At 29.7% G+C, this 18,475-nt stretch overlaps 1 protein-coding gene across 2 annotated transcripts in view; it reads left to right on the top strand.

Moving 5' to 3' along the window:
- Nucleotides 1–18,475, top strand: part of LOC142318800 (uncharacterized) — a 115,601-nt gene that overhangs the window by 44,921 nt on the left and 52,205 nt on the right. For both annotated transcript variants that reach the window (XM_075355296.1, XM_075355297.1), the window contains exon 4: nt 8,806–8,996. In XM_075355296.1, coding sequence (XP_075211411.1) covers nt 8,806–8,996 — 191 coding nt within the window. The remainder of the gene's footprint in view (nt 1–8,805; nt 8,997–18,475) is intronic.

Below are 18,475 nucleotides of genomic sequence, written 5' to 3'. Positions count from 1 at the left end.
ATGAACCTTCTGTTGGGGGTCTACATCCCAAATGACTACTACTGACTGCAATTGCATCGTGAGTTGGCTTGTCTGTCTGTGCATGCATATTCCACTGACCTTGACAGTATACAGAACAAATGTTGGAAGTATTTCCTGTAGATTAAGCCTACAGCTAAAAGATTATAATTACTGCTTTTCTAAATATCAGCCATTACTTTTGGATACGTTTAACCTGGACACCTGTATATTATTTTTAAATAGTGTCATAATCTGTTACCAGCTTACGATTGACATCTTATGTTACTGAAATTAATATTTAATGAAACTGATGATGGACCATGAATATGAAAAAGGTGTAATGTTTTAAGCTAGTTAAATTTTTTCTACTGGTAATATAAAATTGTTATTGTTAAAAATATTTAACATTCTGCAGAGACTATGGTGATTGCGTTAGTTTACATTAACTTAATTTTCATTCAACTTTCAAGAAAGTTATCTGTTATGAACCTAGAATCTCATTCCCCTTTTAGTTTTTACTGTAAAAGATCAAATTAAATTATTCTGTTGTACTAGATGTGTGAATATATTCAATCACTAAGTTCCTTTTTTCTTTTTTTGTTAACACAGAAATATAAATAAAAGTTCACATCTATAAGGATTTTACATTTTTTTTAATTAAGTAATTTAACCTTTTCTTATTTATTGAATTTGCCCCATCTAAAACAGTATCAATTTAATATTTCCTTTAAACATTGTATAAGCTATGACTTAACACTAAGTAGGCCTTAATTCTGAAATGTTATCTTTGTAACATCATCTCTCTTGTCTTACTTTGGCTCTTTTATTTTCAAATTTGAATGAAAAAAATTGTCACATTTGTTGATGAATGTAGATTTAGATTTTCACTTTTTAAATCTGTGCCCTTCACCTTTTCAGTTTGACTACCAGTTTTCAGAACCCAGAGTTGTAAAATGTATTCGTGTTTGATAATTGATTTATTTTAAACAGTTGAAGTGCATTTAAAACTGTTTCCAAACAAAAATTATATAAATAAAATCTGTAGAACTTAGAAACAGGGTGATATATACCTCCTTATTAGCAAAACTTGTCAAGAAGTAATAGATGACTCATTTTTTTGATTTATTTATTTTTGTGTGATTTAATAACAGAAGTAAAAATAAGAAATTTGGATTTTTAATATTATATTGGATATTTCAGTTAGCTAAAATAAAATATTAGATTAAAGTCATGGATAGACGATTGTTATGATGCTGCATAAGATTTAGTAATTCAAAGATTTCAGCTGTGTTTATTTGTTGTCATTTTGTAATTTGCTCATAACATTTCTATTTTGTGTATTTTTAATAGCTATACACACATAAGTCGCTGTCTTTTAACATGTTTTCCCTGTTAAACATGTGTTAAATATGGGCCATATTAACTAATGTGCAATTCCCTACTTTTTTTTGTGAAGGCTAGTTTTAGTTTGTATATAATCAGGTCATCGATTTTTTGTGTAAATTTTTTTAGGGTTGTAATCTATTTTAATCACCGTAAATTAAAAAAATATTTTATACCTAAGAAGAAGCTGTTTTAAAATGATTGTTTTATACTATAGACTAACAAATAAAATTTAGATGTAATATATTTTTAAATGCTGATACGTTTTGCTTTTAACCAAAACTTACATTATTAGTCTCACTAAACTCTGTTAATTTTTTTAAGTATTCTTTGGCGTCAATAATTAATATGACTGGGAGAGTTGTAGATTCATCTTCGTTTTCAGTTTTAGCTTTGCTATCACCTGCGGAATTTCTGTAGTATGTACCATCATTGACTGTTATGTAGTCATTTATTGAGTATTCTTGAAAGGCTGATTTTTTTTTGTCAAGTTAAGAGTTTGAATCCATTGTGAGAGTGGTATATAGTCTTCGTTATGGTAATCTTCCGTTGAAATGGCGTGGAATGAGACCGGATTTTTTAAAACTATTTTGAATTGTAGCTTGTGATACATTACACCAAGCTCACTCAAAATCTGATAGCATATAAAACTGTCATTTGGAATTCTTATTTTCGTCCATGTTCTCAATAAATTTTAAAAGCATTAACTGTCTATTATGAACTATAAAAATGTGAATAACCCCCTGATCCATTGGCTGCAGTTTTGCTGTGGTATTTGGCGGTAAAATCACAAGTTGTATATTTTTTAAGTTGTGCAGTGATGGATGAATGGGGCAATTATCGATCAATAATAAAATGTTATTTTTAATAATAATTCTGTTATTTTTTTCCATTCCAAATCCCATTTATGAATTTCTTGTTCAAAAATCATTGAAGTCGTCCATGCTTTAGAATTAGACACCTAATCATTAGGAAGTTTTTTTTTACATTCTTATAACATCTTGGATTTCTTGATTTCCCTATTACTAAAAGTTTCTGTTTTTCTGTCCCAGTTGAATTTGAGCATAACAAAATCATTAGCCTGACCTTTGACTGTTTTCCACCAATACATTTTTCACCTTTAAATTAAAAGCCACCTTTAATTAAGGTTTTCACCTTAAAAGTTTTGTCAGGGGTTAATTTATAAAACAAGCCGGTTTCATCAGCATTAAAAATGTCCTCTTCATTATAACCTGATTTAAAGTAGCCAATCATCATTCACCCAATTGCTCACAATTGAACTGTCTTTGCTGTTAGCTTCCCCATTAATTTTTTTGAAAAAAACCATCTGATGTCTGTTATTAAAATGATGTAACTATCCGTTGCTACAAACAAAATCTGCGTAGCAGAAATTTATAGCAAATTCTTTAGTCTGCATTTATAAAACTGGACCACTGTTAGGTATCTTTTCACTTTAAACTATGATAAAGAGGGCGCGAAGTCTTCTTTTTCACATAGCCTGAGTTTTTTGCTTGCATGTGATTTTTCCAAAAGCACTCATAAGTTCCTCGTGACTCTTCCATACTGTTGAAACTGGATGAAGAAAGTCCATGCTTTTTTGCAAACTTCTGAATTTAATAGGAATTTAATTCCTAATTTAATTTAATTTCTAATTTAATTCTGAATTGAATTCTGAATTTAATAAATCTCATTCCAGTTGGATAATTTGAATTTTCTTACTCATGGACAGTTGTTTCCCTTTGATGCCCGACATCATTCATTATAAATGAACCGGAGTTAATAGAGTAAATTTTTTTAAAAATACACTACAATTTTTTTTTTAGTAAGACTAAAATGCAAATGCACTCACTGTAACTACAGTATATTACTGTACTGTATTGGGCATCTGAGCAATCACGTGTAACACAGTACTGTTTAACTGATTCTATGGTACAGTATTGTATTTTTAAACTGAAAATTATGACTAATGAATTTACTAGTGGGGTAGGACAGGTAAAATACTGTGACTACGAACCTTTGTAATACCACAGTGGAACAACTATGTACTTGAATTTTAGTTACTGTACAATATCCTGTTACAAACCTTTTGTTCACCCTTCAGAACTGACCTGAACAAGCCTAAGATAAAATGTCAAAATCTTCATGTATAAATCGCAAATGTATATTTCGTAAATGAAGAAATGTAATTTCCTTTGCATTGAGGTTATTTGATTGTTATTCAATTTTTTTTTAATTGCAGTATTTTAAAAAATGAAAATGCTCATAATAACAAAGTTTATGATGCATTGATACCTCTCGAAAAGCAAGTTAATTTATCATTAATGAGATAGCAAACCAAACAGATCCCGGAATTGTGCTCATTACTAGTAAGCTCGTCATTTGCGGCTTCCACTGTATTAGGCAGATTATCTTTCTAAGAACATAAAACTATTTTAAAAGAACAAAAGGAAATAATCAGATGCAGGTTTTGGTGTAAACCGAAGTTTCTATATAGGTTAAAACAAAAAATAGAGTTGATTATTATTCAAATTAAGTATTTTTTTTTATATACATTATTCTCAAGATGTTGAAGAGAATACTTGTGAGGATTGAATGAATTGTTTAAAAAAAAAGTACCTAATTTTTACCAGTTTTTTGTAATAGTTGCATTTCAACATTCCATAACTTTATTAAATATTAAGTAAAAAACAACATTTAAGAAAAAAATTTAACCTGTTAAAAAATTTCAAAAAATTTTCCAGTGGAGTGTTGCAGCATGACATCTGTCAGTTGGTTTTTTCATTTGTCAAATGAATGCAACACCTCTCAATTTTTTTTCTTGATTATTATATGTTAATAACATGCAGTGCATGCATAATTTTCTGTTAATGATTGTATGGAAAAAGTGATTATGAAGATAAGAAAATGATTTACATTTAATTTGCTGTGAGTAATTTTGGAATTTAGCTTTATGTTGACAGTTACTTAACATTAACGGTACAACAAAACAGCTGTGTGCAGAGAAATATAATCTCAGCAACTGTGTTTTAAATAGTATTGTTTAACAATTGTATTTTTTCTAAAATCAGCAGAGGTTACTATCTCTTATAATGAAAATTTTCTCACATTTAAGACAATTAATTGATGAATTGCTCTTAATTTACTTGAATTTACTTTCCTTGTATATGTTTGTATATTATTGCACAAATCATTGTTAGGTTAGTGCCAGTCCATTAATGAGGTGATGTCTTCATTATTATTTAGGTCTTAAGAAATTTACTACAATTTTTATGAAAAAATATTAATTGGAGGTGCTTAAAAAGTTACTCTCTTGTACATCTTGATTCCACAAAATATTTATTCAGACAAGGAGCTTACTTTGAAACTTGAAATTGGTCCCCTCTTATATTTAACCTAATAAATATGAGGGTGAATAAAAAATTATCTACACTTTTCATTCTAATTTTCTATATCTTTTTATACAAAGTAGGGGTTCAACGTGTACATTATTTTTCTACATATTCACACCTCCCTTGTCAATGCACTTGGTCTAGTAGTCCACAAGCTTGCATATTCCTTCCAAAAAGAAGGTTTTCACTTTCTTGCAAAGCCACTTTTACATTGCTTCCTGGATGTCTGTGTATAATTTACAACTGTAGGGAGGTGCTCCAGTACCTCAAATTCAATTTGACGGTTTGAATGTTAGAGCTTTTGTGTTCTGTCTTGCTATCTGTCATGCATAGACTATACGGAAGCCAAGCTTGTTATGGATGATTTGGTGTGATTGATATTTTTAAATAAATGAAAATAACAAAAAAGAAGTATAATTACAGTTTACTAATTTAAAAAGCAATATATTGAAATGATGATGATACGTTAAATATCAGACTGAAAAAAAAAAATATTTTAAAAGAGTAAACTGTAGCATAACATTATCAGTGGTTCATGATTATAAATAATGAAAAATGTCAGGCTGTACTGATTACAACATTAATAAAAACTAACAACTAGTATTTGTAAAGGAGATATTTTTTAAAAGCAAAAAGAAATCATTAATTTAATCATGAATTGTGTTCATACTCTAAATATAAACAAACAATTTTACTTACAAAAATATGTAACTGGCTGTTTCCCCTTTATGCTTTTTTACCCTCTATTTTGTGCTTTTTAAAGAAAAATGTATGTCTCAAGATCAGATTGAGAAATGTGTACTTAGCACAAATGTTACTTTTAACTTTCACTAATAGGCAAAATGCTTGGTGTAATATTTTGACAATTTTCAGAATTATGGTAATATCAATTTTTCTTTTTTATCCTTGGCAAACCTTAATTTTATCAAAATAGGTTTTATAAGATTTTAAACCTTTCACAACAACAAAAAATGTAAAAAAATAATGTAGTTTTAGGTGGATTTTTCATCTGTCATTACAATTAATTTGAATAAGCTTGAATTTTTGGTCTTGCTTTCAACAATAAATAAAGATTAATTAATTAATTAAACTTTTAATAAACTAATAGTGAAATATTATTTATATTGCAAAATGTTATTAATTTAAAAGTAATAAATAAAACTTTTACCATTTTAAACAATTCTCTCTTTAATATTGATCAAGCGAATGTTGTTTGTCATAATAGGTAAACAATTAGATTTTGTAAATTCTATACAATAAAAATTAACAGAATTAACGATTGTGTTTACACAATCATTAACTAAACAAATAATTATTTGCATATTGGTTTTATTTTCAATTTTTCTACAACAAATGTATCTCTAGTACCCAACAATTTTATTATTTATTACCTCACTCTTTCAAATATCTCAGGTGTTCTGTGAATACATAAAAAATCCTCATTCTATCCTTTGCTGAAGATCTTCAACACTTGAGCAATGGTGCACTCTAAACCATAAGTTATATTATCACCTGTCATTCTGGAGGTATATAGTAGTAGTTAATATTTGCGTAGTTTATGAATGGACGTTAAAATTCAGATTATAGAAAAGTAGTAATTAGTATAATGTGTGTGTTTTTTTTTCACATGCTCATCAGTAAGTTTTGATTATAATAATTTTTTAACGTTAAAAAGGTTTTTTTATTAAGCCTTCATGAATGGGTTACATTTTGATAAATAATAATTAAAAATGTTAGTGCTTAATCAGTTATGTATATGTATTATTAATTATGTATTATTTTTAAAAACAAATGCTGTGTCACTATTCTGTGATACTCTAACTGTTGGGTACAAAATTAACAAACTCTTTATTTTCTTTTTTTTGTAAACCGTGATTGGTTATGAATGCATGGACTACGACATTGTGTGTTGTACATCAAGTAGCACAACAGATATGAGATTCAGCGTTAGAAATTCAAACTGACACAAGAAAGTGCACAAATAAATTTCTTCATAACTAGTCTCATTGTTCTGTAAAAGCAAATGAAATTATTCAGTGTTGAGTGGGGTTTGGGTACTAGGTTTAGTGGGTTGAGGTTTGGCTATAAGGTAGTAAAGGTTGTGTTGATTTTTCTTTTGGCTGTTTATGCAAGAAAATGCTGTAAGTGTTTTAACAATTTTAAAATAAAATATTTGATTGTTTTAGCTCTTTGCTTATCCTGGCAGAAATTTAAAATGTTTCATGTTATTCTATTTGTTAATTCTGTACTTATCTATTTTCTTCTATAATTTTAATTTGCACATTGAGACCATGCAGTTCATAACATATTGGACTTGTGTGTGTAATTAATTTATTGTGCTACATTAGATTATTGATCCTGAACCATTGTGAGGTCTATACAACGGATCTAACACTCTGATATGGGTCATACAATTTATGAATTTCCTTCAGAAGTATTATTGATTGACTGATTCAGTTTGAGATTACTGCACAAACATGCATTCTAAATATCCTTTTCTTTTTTCACTTTTCCATCTTTCCCTTCCTTTCATCTTAGTGGAATATTTTTCTGTTTGTCGGTTCCATGAACATGCTGATACCTATAAAAAGTGTATATATAGATTTAGCTTTAATCTTGTTATAAGATTACCATGCATGAGATATTCTGTGTGGCTAATTATACATGTAAGAGGGTTACATAGAGCTGGGTTTATATGTTGATTTAAATGTTTCTTGGCTACACTGGCAAATGAGTACCAACATATTAACTTTTGTAAATTTTAATTGGATCACTGTTAATCTCATTAAGATGCTCTTCTGTAACATTTTTTTATTATATAATGTTATCACAGTATACTCTAATATTAATACATAGTTTATTTAAATTCTTAAATTAAAATTTTGTTGCCAGCAAACAAATTAAATTATTTAAGCTCACACTTGTTTAAGACTCAACTGTACTTATCAGTTTGTTAAAAAAATTGGTTGTATTTCATTGTCACCAGTATTTACAGAAGTTTTGCCAGATTATTCTATCAACAGGTCTGCTTTAAAGTGATATAAAATAACATCCTGAAATTCCTTAAATAACATGACATTGATTAAATAAATGAGATGCACATCTTGTATTTTTTAAGATTGAAAATTGGCTGAATGCACAAAAAGTTATTGAATATCGGTAATTAAAGAAAGAAATAAGTTTTCCGTATATAAGGTTACCATTGAAACTTATTTCCTATGCAAGTGGCTCAACAAGAAAATTATTTCAGATTCTGGTAATGTATATATATATTTTTTCATGTTCATATATGATGCGATGCGGCTTCCTTGGGGAAAAAAAAATAACACAAATAGCTATAGCTTTGCTAATTCTTTTATAATCGTCTACTCTGTTTCTCCCCCTCCCTAAAAAGAAAATTTCAGTATAACATTTCTTTCTGGTTGGTTGTTTATTAAAAAAGTTACGCGTAGTATGACTCGAAAAGTAGAAATTCTGTAGTAACCACTGTTTTTTTTAAAGCTATCTCTGATATTACACTATTTTATCTGTGTGTGGTGCGCTCATGCGCTGTTATAAGAAAAATTGATTTTCTCCTATTTATTTGTTATTATTCCTATTAACAAAACTTTTATTGGTTTATTAATTTTATTAACTTAATTTATAAATGTTGGCTCTAAACAGAAATATTTTCAAACATGAGAGATTTGAAATTTGCTTTCTCTCTTATGCTTGCACACTGGTAAATAAATAATGAATTTATTTCAGCATTCAGAGAAAAATACCGATTTTGACAAATGCTTATTTAAATGTGCCTAAAGTAAAGAATAGTAGAGGTTTTCAGAAGAAAAATAACCTTGGAATGACCCTGAAGTATCTGATAAAGTTGAAAATTTATCTTTCTAAACCAAACAACTTTTTTCTTAAACATTTTCTTTAGTAATTACTGTTTTCCAATTAAAGATCTGTAACATATTAGGTGGCCATATGTATTACATAAATGTATCTACATACTTTACATATGCTTATAAATATGTATTTGTTTCTGTTACAGATGGATGTCTGAAGGTGGTTGGGGCCTAATACATAATTGGCTGTTCGATGGCGTTCAAGCACAGAATTGGCCATTGGTCAGTGAGCTGGTGGAACTTCTGCTGCTGTGTCCAGTTGATATTGAACGATTGAAAACTAATCGTTTGCCAAAATTAATTAAAACATTGTCCAAAAATCTTGAAGCAACTGAAGGTAAGTGTGTATTATTTTAAAGAGAAGGCCTTTTTTTATTGTTTTTTCTTATCACAATATATTGTGAAAGTTGCCTTTGTTCCCAATTTATAATTGAAATATGTTTACTAGGCTCAGCCAATGTACGGGCTTGTGACATCAAGCAGACTGCATATTATACTACTCTGCCTGAAAACATCAACTCCACATATCAAATTGAATACTTATTGTATTGTATGTGGTAATAACTATCATATTTACATTTACTAATTATAAACAATACATAATTAATTCTTTTTATAACCTTTATTTGTACTAAATTATTAATTTTTAATTATTAACAAAAGTCTACTTGAATTTTCTTCATGCATCTAATTCAAACTTCGAGCAAGTTCACCATCCACTCTAAACGAATCACTGTCACTTTCACTATCAAGTTTACAGGTATAATTTAATGATCTCTCATTTCATCTATCAGTGGTTCCAGTTATCCATACTCTTTTTAAATATTTTTTTACGTTTCTCAATAGGGTTTCCAGTCATTTTCATTCATAATATTAATTTTCTCTGTAGTTAATTTTTCAACATTTGTGAAAGAAAATGTATTATGACTAGCCACATGTCTTTTTATCGCTGACCATACCATCTCAGATCAAATCAGGATGGTATGGTGGGAGTCTTAAGAAAACAGTGCCCATGTTTTTTTCTAAAATTCATCCAAGTGATATGTTTGTACTCTAGTTTTACTAATTAATATAACTGTGGTTTCAACATTTTTAACTATACGGAATATGGGTTTTCCTCCAGCCAGTCTTATCTTATCTTTCTCTGTCTTATCCTTTCTTCTGGAGTTAGAATTTGGCTTTATCATTACGTGAATTGTGATAAGGGGCGTCATCAACAACTACTATTGACATTGTTAGAAGATTTGGAAAATATTTTTTACGCGCCCATTGTTTGTATTCATGTTGTCATGGTAGTTGTTACTTTTCGAACTGGCTTTCAGAGTTAGTAATGCATTCGGAATAAAACAGATTTCTCCTCTAGCATGAATTACTATTAAACGGTTACCTTTATTAATCGGCACATGAAGTCTCTCAACAATACAATCAGACCACGAATTTCTCAAACAGTGTGAACTTAAAACATACGTTTCATCCAAATAAACAATTGTAGCATTGTCTTGTCTCTTCTTATTGATTGCCTGCAAATTTTCACCGCTCTTCCACCTGAAATCGGATTTTTCAATTAAAAGTTTTCTGTTATTTTCAGTTTTTTGCCATTTGAAACCTAACTCTTTCAAAATAACAGCTAAAGTTGATTCACTGCCTTCAAAATCAATAGATGACTGAAGTTCTTGCCTTATATTTTTTTATGCAGGTAATTCAATTTTTTTTGAATTAAATTTATTAACTAATTTCAAATACACCTAAATCAAAACTGTCCAGTCCACTGACAGGTTTCAAACGTCATTTATACTTACTTTGTGTGCTGAAATAACACAATTGGGATGTTGATTGAAGAATCATGTCTTTTTTTTAACCTGTGTTCTTGATATCCCACAAGCAGCAGCAGTTCTTTCTTCGTATTTTTGAATGTCGTCAGTTAATTTACCTACTTTTAGAACTTCTTTTTTCATAAAATCATAAACATTATTGATAATTTCATGTGCTTGACTCTTAAGTTTTTTTTCTTAAGTACGGATTTAAATTCAGCCATAACAAATCGCACAAATAACACACTAATAAAAGTAAAACAAAAAATTTGCCAAAAACAATGAGTAAATTATAAAGTAATATGACTGCACAAAAACACTATCCAGAATATCTTCACTGAACACGATATAAACTGGACTAAAGCTTATTTCTTTATACACACATAAACTGTATATATTCTATTACATATTCTTTATACACACTAAACATATACAACGAATGACGGATTTAAATATAATTGTGATGAAATACATTATTTCTAACTGCATGTATAAATTTTTATAGGTCTGTACATATACTAATAAGATCATTAGTCATTGGTTAAGGAACTGTTACTGTTAACAAGATTGAGTCATTAAACATTTTTATACATGTAATAAATTCAAGTGGAAAGAATTGAACAAACAACATAAATGTATTGTTTGGGCGCCCACATTGTTTGTAAGTCAAAAAATGTAATAAAAATAGTAATTACGTTCAAAAATAATGTTTTGGAAAACAATAATATAAGTAGATGTGACATCACAAGCTCGTAGATTCGCTGGGGCAACTATAAACGCTTTATTTGATCAATATAATTTTTTTTTTCCCCAGTAAAGTGACATATGTAAAAAGCAAAGATAACTATTCCACCATTGTAGTCATTACACATTCATTAAAACATTGATTAAATTGAGCTGTTTGAATTGTTAGATTATTTATATTGCATAACCATATTCTTATATATACTTCAGGTGATCGATCCCTCTTACTTTTCACTTAATTACTTTATTTTAGGTTTCTTACTTTATCCATTACTTTACTGAAAGTTGTGTAGTTATTGCTTTGTGACCCTCCTCCATATCTCTTTCTTCACTACCAATCGAGGCATGTTTTCATTCAGCACCTCATACACCCATAAATTCAAATTCATAAGAAATTTATTTCACTCGAGTAATAAAGAGAGGGCTTTTTGAAGAAGAAATTTTTTTCATAATTTGAATATTCTTAAAGCATACAAAATCTGCTCTCTTTGAGATTAATGTTAAAATCCAAATAAAAAACTTTTTGTTAGTTATTGAGCTAGAATAATCACATTTTATCTCATTTAATATATTTTAGTAATGCTAGATTTTAGCTATTCAGTTTATTTTAGAAGACTAGTTTTTGTTTTTTTAAAGACCATTATCAGATAAAATTTTATAAACTTTTGTTTTTATGAACGCCTGTTAATCACATTCTAAAAGAAAAACATATATCAGAAACTGAATCAATTCCTGAAATGTCAATTTAAGCAACTTGTGTTTTACAATCCATCTACACAAGTACATATTAACAGTAAAGTCTGTTGGATAGGTATTTTATACCTGTTGGATAGTAACGTAGGTAAGGGAATTATACTGTCAGAATACGATGAAACGCACAATAGAATTGCATTTATGTGTGTCTAAAGCAGCTTGTCTCCTGATATGTGATTTCACATCTTTCTGTGATTGTTTTCAAATTTTATAGAGTTTAACTTTTATTTTTGTAGTTAATCATTTTTATTTGTTTCGTGTATTTTGTTTTTATTATGTAAAATATAATAAAAATAATATTTACTTGATGTAAACAATTTTGCATACGTGTAATATATTTAGTTACAATAATAGCTACAAATTTAAAACAATTTAAAAGTTTAGTGTATAAACAATTTTCTCAATCACATACATTTTGTCTGATTTTTTTAACTTCACTCTCAATTTTTAATCACTTTGTTGACCTTTCAGAGTACAAGTCCATTGAGTTTTATCCACCTCATATTTAATATTCATCCAATATTTTTGAAACATGATACAACACTTCTACATTCATCCAGTTATCTAAATTAATACCCAACTATTTCTTTCAGTTTATTAATATCATTCATCACATTATGTGATGTAATATTATATTTTTCTCCAAATTTTTTAATTTTGCCCATTTTTTGGTTTCAAGGTGGTAGGGACAGTCCATATTGACAATCTCAATGTGTCTAATATCTAATTGAAATAATATTCCTCATATTGTGAAATTTCTCACTTTTTCGGGTTCATAAATTCAAATTTGAACATAGTTTCAGAACATGAGATATTCCTTTATCTTAGCCATGCAATACCCTGCCTTTTTACTACTCAAATTTGGTGTAGGAAACATTTTGATTTGGAGCATAATCTGCCTACCATCATAATTACAATGCCAGGAAGATTTCTGATAACTTACTGTCTTTTAATCCATATTTTATAGTGACACCCCACATTGATTTCATTGTTATATTCCCTGTTTCCTTTGAATTTAAAAACCAAAAGAGTATTTTCCACTTCACTCCTTTGTTGAACAAGTATGTCAATTTTCATTTGTGGCATTTTGATTTAGTATTAAAAAATACTGTTTGTCAAAAATATGTTCAGTCAATTTGCAACAGGCACAACACTGTCAAATGATACAAAGTAATTGAAAGCTGAACATATCCTCAATTCCGTATAAAATTAATTTCACTCCCCCATCCTATATACTCTCACTGTACCTTTTTTAGCCTCTGGAACCACAATAAGGTATTACATCAGAGAATGAATGAGGATGATAAGTACGAATATAAATGAACAGTCTTGAACTGTTGACCATTAATGAAATGATTAATTGAAACCAAATTGTCAAAGAACACTGGTATCCACAATCTAGTATTCAAATCCATATAAAAGTAACTGCCTTTACTAGGATTTGAATCTTAGAACTCTCAACTTTGAAATCACCTGATTTGCGTTAACAAGTTAACCACTAGACTAGCTCGGTGGGCTAGTCTCACTGTACTTTTTTTCCTGTTTAGCCTCTGAGAATCACCGTCTGGAATTACTTCTGAGGATGAGTGTAAGTAAAGTGTAGTCTTGTACAGTCTCAGGTCGACCATTCCTGAGATGTATGGTTAAATGAAACCCAACCACCAAAGAACACCGGTATCCACAATCTAGTATTCAAATCTGTATAGAAGCAACTACCTTTACTAGGATTTGAATGTTGGAATTCTCAATTTTGAAATAAGCTTATTTGTAAAGACATGTTCACCACTAAACCAACCTGGTGGGTACTCTCACTGTACCTTTTTTTTTAATTTCCGGAACCACCGTTAGGTATTGCTTCAGAGAATGAGATGAATAATTTGTAACTTGTGTGAAAATGCCATGTCTGACCAGGATTTGAACCCGGGACCTCCAGATTGAAGGCCGAGACACACCACGGAGGCTGGTACTCACTCTCATTGTACCTGCTCACAAACATAACACATACCCAGAGGCAAACAAAATGAACTATGTTTATGAACTTTGTTTAAAATACAACTATGTTTCCAAACATAAACTTAGTTAACATTGGTAGAAGGTAACAAAGATAAATTATTGTCTGAATAGATATTCACTTTTAAAGGCTTTACAAAGTCTACATAAAGGCAGTGATGTGGGATATACATTTTTGAATACTGCAGAGTTCTCATCTGTTGTACTTCTTGTAGAAGATCATTTTATTGTCATATCAAGGAAAATACCTTTCTCTAAAATTTATTTTCTGTGTGAAAAGAAAAAAAATTCATGAAGAGGAAAACAAAGCATTAGAGAATTGAAAGACGAGTCAATAATTAATGCAAAGTTAGGTTAAGATACAAATATCCTACAAGCTTCAAGTCACATACCTCTATATCATTTTTTGTTGAGCAAATTTGAGACAAAAAAACTATGTTATTGTACAAATGATTGAAATTGCATTATGTATTTGCAAGAAATTGTAAAAAAAAATCTGAATAGAAATAGCATAAAACACAAATTTCTTTTATAGTTTTAAGTTTGTCTTGGTTGAATATTAAATTGAATAGATTTAATTTATATGATAAAATATTACATAAAACAGTCATCAGTAATGTTACTGACAAAATTGGTGACTAAAAAAAAAAAAACTACATTTTTATCAAATATCAGCATCACATTGTACCCATCAAATCTGTGACTTTTTTGAATAAATTTCTTTATTCATAGTTAATTTTTGGGCTGCTGCATTATTTTAATTTATTTTCATGAAAAATTTCCTTATGACTTCTACATGATGATTGACAACATTCAGATGTCCGTTACTGCATAGAGTATTTTTTGGAACAGGTTCTTATTCCCTATCATGTGGTGCTACATGAATTTGGCAAAGTAGGATTCCACATGGTGCCTGGCAGTACCCCTGTGTTTTCTATTTGTCATTTTAGTGACTTCTCCCCATAAGCATTTAATGGTTTCGGTTTGAGCACTGCTGTGAGGATCAATGAAATTGTACCAATGATTCACAGTATAATGGCAGAACCCTTCCATTTTTAGTGGATAGGTTGGGTAGGCGTGCAGGAATAGAGTACACTGAAGTCCCTTTATTAACATTGTCTTTGGTAGTATTCAACAGGGTTTGAATCGGTCTGCAAATTTTCCAACAAAACGCTCACTATTTTTAAAATGCCACCAAAAACCTAATGATGTTGATCGCGCCTCTAGAAATCAGCCTTATCAATTTTGATGACCATACAGTTTCCTCCAAGTTTACTTTGCGTATGCTGTTCAGTATAGTTGATATACACAAATGAAACTGTCAGTCAACTACTGTATTTGGACCTATACTCAGTTCACACTGGGTAACCAAACTGTTGGTTTCATAAAGACGCATAGAGTATTCGTTATGACATGTCTTAGTTTCCAGTGCAATGCCACACAGTTGCAGGAACTCAGTGGCATTTATGTTAAATGTCTGTAGCGAAATTAAACTGCTTTCATAATAATGTACAGAATTGGCTATAGTACATTAAAATAAATTTACAGTGTTGAGTTTGTCAGTTTTTCATGTGATAAGGAAACTTCTTACTCTTCTTTATCCTTTCCATTGGAGTTGATCAAATAGCATTCCTGTATTATTTAAAAGAAATAGATTTAGTATTTAAACAAATAATCAGTGGTTCTGGTACTCAATAAAAGGAACAAAAATACCAGTAGTTAGATAAGCAGTATGAATAGATTTATTACTATTTTATTACACTTCAAAAAACAAAGGTTTTAAGTTTAGTGATTTCTTTTTTTTCTGTACATTTAATATTGAATAGACTACTAAACATCAAAGTTAAGAGTTCTAAGATTCAGATCCTAGTAAAGGCAGTTACTTTTATATAAATTTGAACACTAGATTATGGATACCAGTGTTTTTTGGGTGTTGGGTTTCAATTAACCACATATCTCAGAATGGTCAACCTGAGACTACATTCATCATCCTCTGAAGTAATAATACCTTATGGTGGTTCGAGAGGCTAACCAGAAAAGACACCTAAATACACTTTATAAAATTACAATTTATGAAGAATCTTTCATAGATGATTGTAGATATAACTGAATATAAATTTTCTGTGGTATGAAAATTAATACAACTTGCTGTAGGTGCTTTAGTTAGATGATTATTCGAGTTACCAATTTCAGTGTCCTGCTGAAATAAAACTATTCGTGTTAAGCAATAACAACAATCCCAAAATTTATTTTGGCACTTTCTCCTGAAGAAATAACAATTATTAATAGGATTAAAAAAGGCATCTTTTTTTTACATAAAACAAGTGATTGTTTAAAAATTTAACACATTTCAAGACTTTATTTTTCATGACTACTAGATTCTTACTGTTGAAAGCAAGTCATCTGGGAATGGAAGTTAATCTAGTTCTATGAAAGTTTCTTATGATGCTGCTAGTTGACCAGTATGTATGTGCTCTTAATGAATTGAGCCTCCATTTTAGAGGTACTAGTGACCAAAATTTTTTTTATGCTAATATGTACAAAGAAATCTGTTAAATCCCCCATGGCCCAATGAGATGTGGATGATATGTATGACTTGTAAATGAGATGTAGTCTTGTGCAGACTCAGGCCAACCATTCATGAGACATGGGGTTAATTGAAACCCAACCACCAAAGAACACTGATATCCACAGTCTAGCATTCAAATTTCTATAAAAGTTACTGTCTTTACAAGGACTTTAACCTTAGAACTCTCTACTTCGAAAATCAGCCTTTTTTTCGCAATGATGGGTTTAACCACTAGACTAAACCGGTGGATTAATCATTGGCAGTGTGAAGACAACTTTGTCGAACATTAGCAAATGACAATTTAAATAAAGGACTTACTTTAACTTGGATGAAAATAATCATGACCAGGTTGATTATTTTCATAACACCATGCATGCTGTTTTAATAATAATTATCAAATAAGGCAAATTACTAGTACTGTGGAGATGAGTGATAATTAACCCTTAACAGTAAAGATTAAGTGAAGGAGAAATGAGTAGTTAAGCTTTGTCACATTAATGAAATTCATATTTTGTTTGTACTTGGGGCACATCAGATCAATCCATTTTTACAGTAATCCATAGATTGCTGTAAAATAATTAATTCTTGTTTTATTTTTGTTGCCTTTGTTTCTCCTTTGGTATAGATTTTCACATAGTGGTTTCACATTAATGGGTTTAGTTTTTATTTTATATATGGAGGAGTATTTTCCAAACTTTTTTTGTGCATTTATACATATTTCTATATATATACATCTGTGTATAATGTTGCCATCTTTTCAATCAGTTGGAAAAATATTAGTTAATTTTTACCTAATTGTTTTATTTCTTGGTTTTAATCAATATCTTTTCTGGGTATTCACCATTTGAGATTTTTATAATGCTAAAGATGAAGTATTCTGAAATACTATATGTAATTTTTTAATGAACAATGGAAGGGAAGTGTGTATGTATCTCCAAGAGGGGAGGGGGTTTTGTGTGTATCAAAGACAAAAGTATAAAACAGTTTTTACCACCACGAGTACAGAATTCAATAATGCTTTTTACATTATGCTTATTGTTATTTCATAATAGCGCATTTTAATAAAACTTTTTCTTTTTAAAAAAATCACACATTAAACTTAAACCATTCAAGTTTTAAATATATAAAAGTAAGTAAAATTTTTTAAAAATATTTATGACTACATATTTTTATATCTTTACAATTTTATAATGGTTTTAAGTTTAATGTGTGATTTTTTAAAAAGAAAAAGTTTTATTAAAATACGCTATTATGAAATAGCAATAAGCATAATGTAAAAAGTTATTGAATTCTGTACTCGTGGTGGTAAAAACTGTTTTATCCTTTCGTGTTTGACATAATTAGTACAGAGGTAAATATAGACAAATACAATAACAAAAGAATTGATTTGCTAAGTTAATATATATATACGAGGTACTACCCAAAAGTTCAGGGAATTTGAATTTCGTGCATGAACCATTGCTGGTACGACTTGCTGCCGGTAGATGTGTAGTTAACAGTACTCTTTGTGAATCAGTCTTCCAACAGCTGTGACTGTGAGAGGCTGTATTGTTGACTTTCATGCAGTTGTGTAACGTGTTCTACTGCTTCGGCGAAGTTCTAAATGGCAGATTTTAAAGAGCAAAGAACCTGCATCAAATTTTGCTAAATTCTTTTAAAAACTGGTGCAGAAACCCATTGCATGCTTGTAGAATCATTTGGTTACAATGCTATGAGTAAAAGTAAAACTTTTTTGTGGTATAAACGATTCAAAGATGGATGAATGACAGTCGATGATGAAGAGAGTTCAGGAAGACCATCAACAAGTGCAACACCGGATAACATCGCGAAAGTGCGAGAGGCTACTGTTGCAGATCGTAGACAAACAATCCATGATGTTTGTGCAATCGTACAAATGTCATATGGGTCCGTGCAACGCATCTTGTCGCA

Source organism: Lycorma delicatula, chromosome 2 (assembly GCF_047948215.1).
Source record: "Lycorma delicatula isolate Av1 chromosome 2, ASM4794821v1, whole genome shotgun sequence".
Taxonomy (NCBI): Eukaryota; Metazoa; Arthropoda; class Insecta; order Hemiptera; family Fulgoridae; genus Lycorma; species Lycorma delicatula.
The sequence above is the reverse complement of the archived record's forward strand: the minus strand, read 5'-3'. Positions and strand labels throughout refer to the sequence as shown.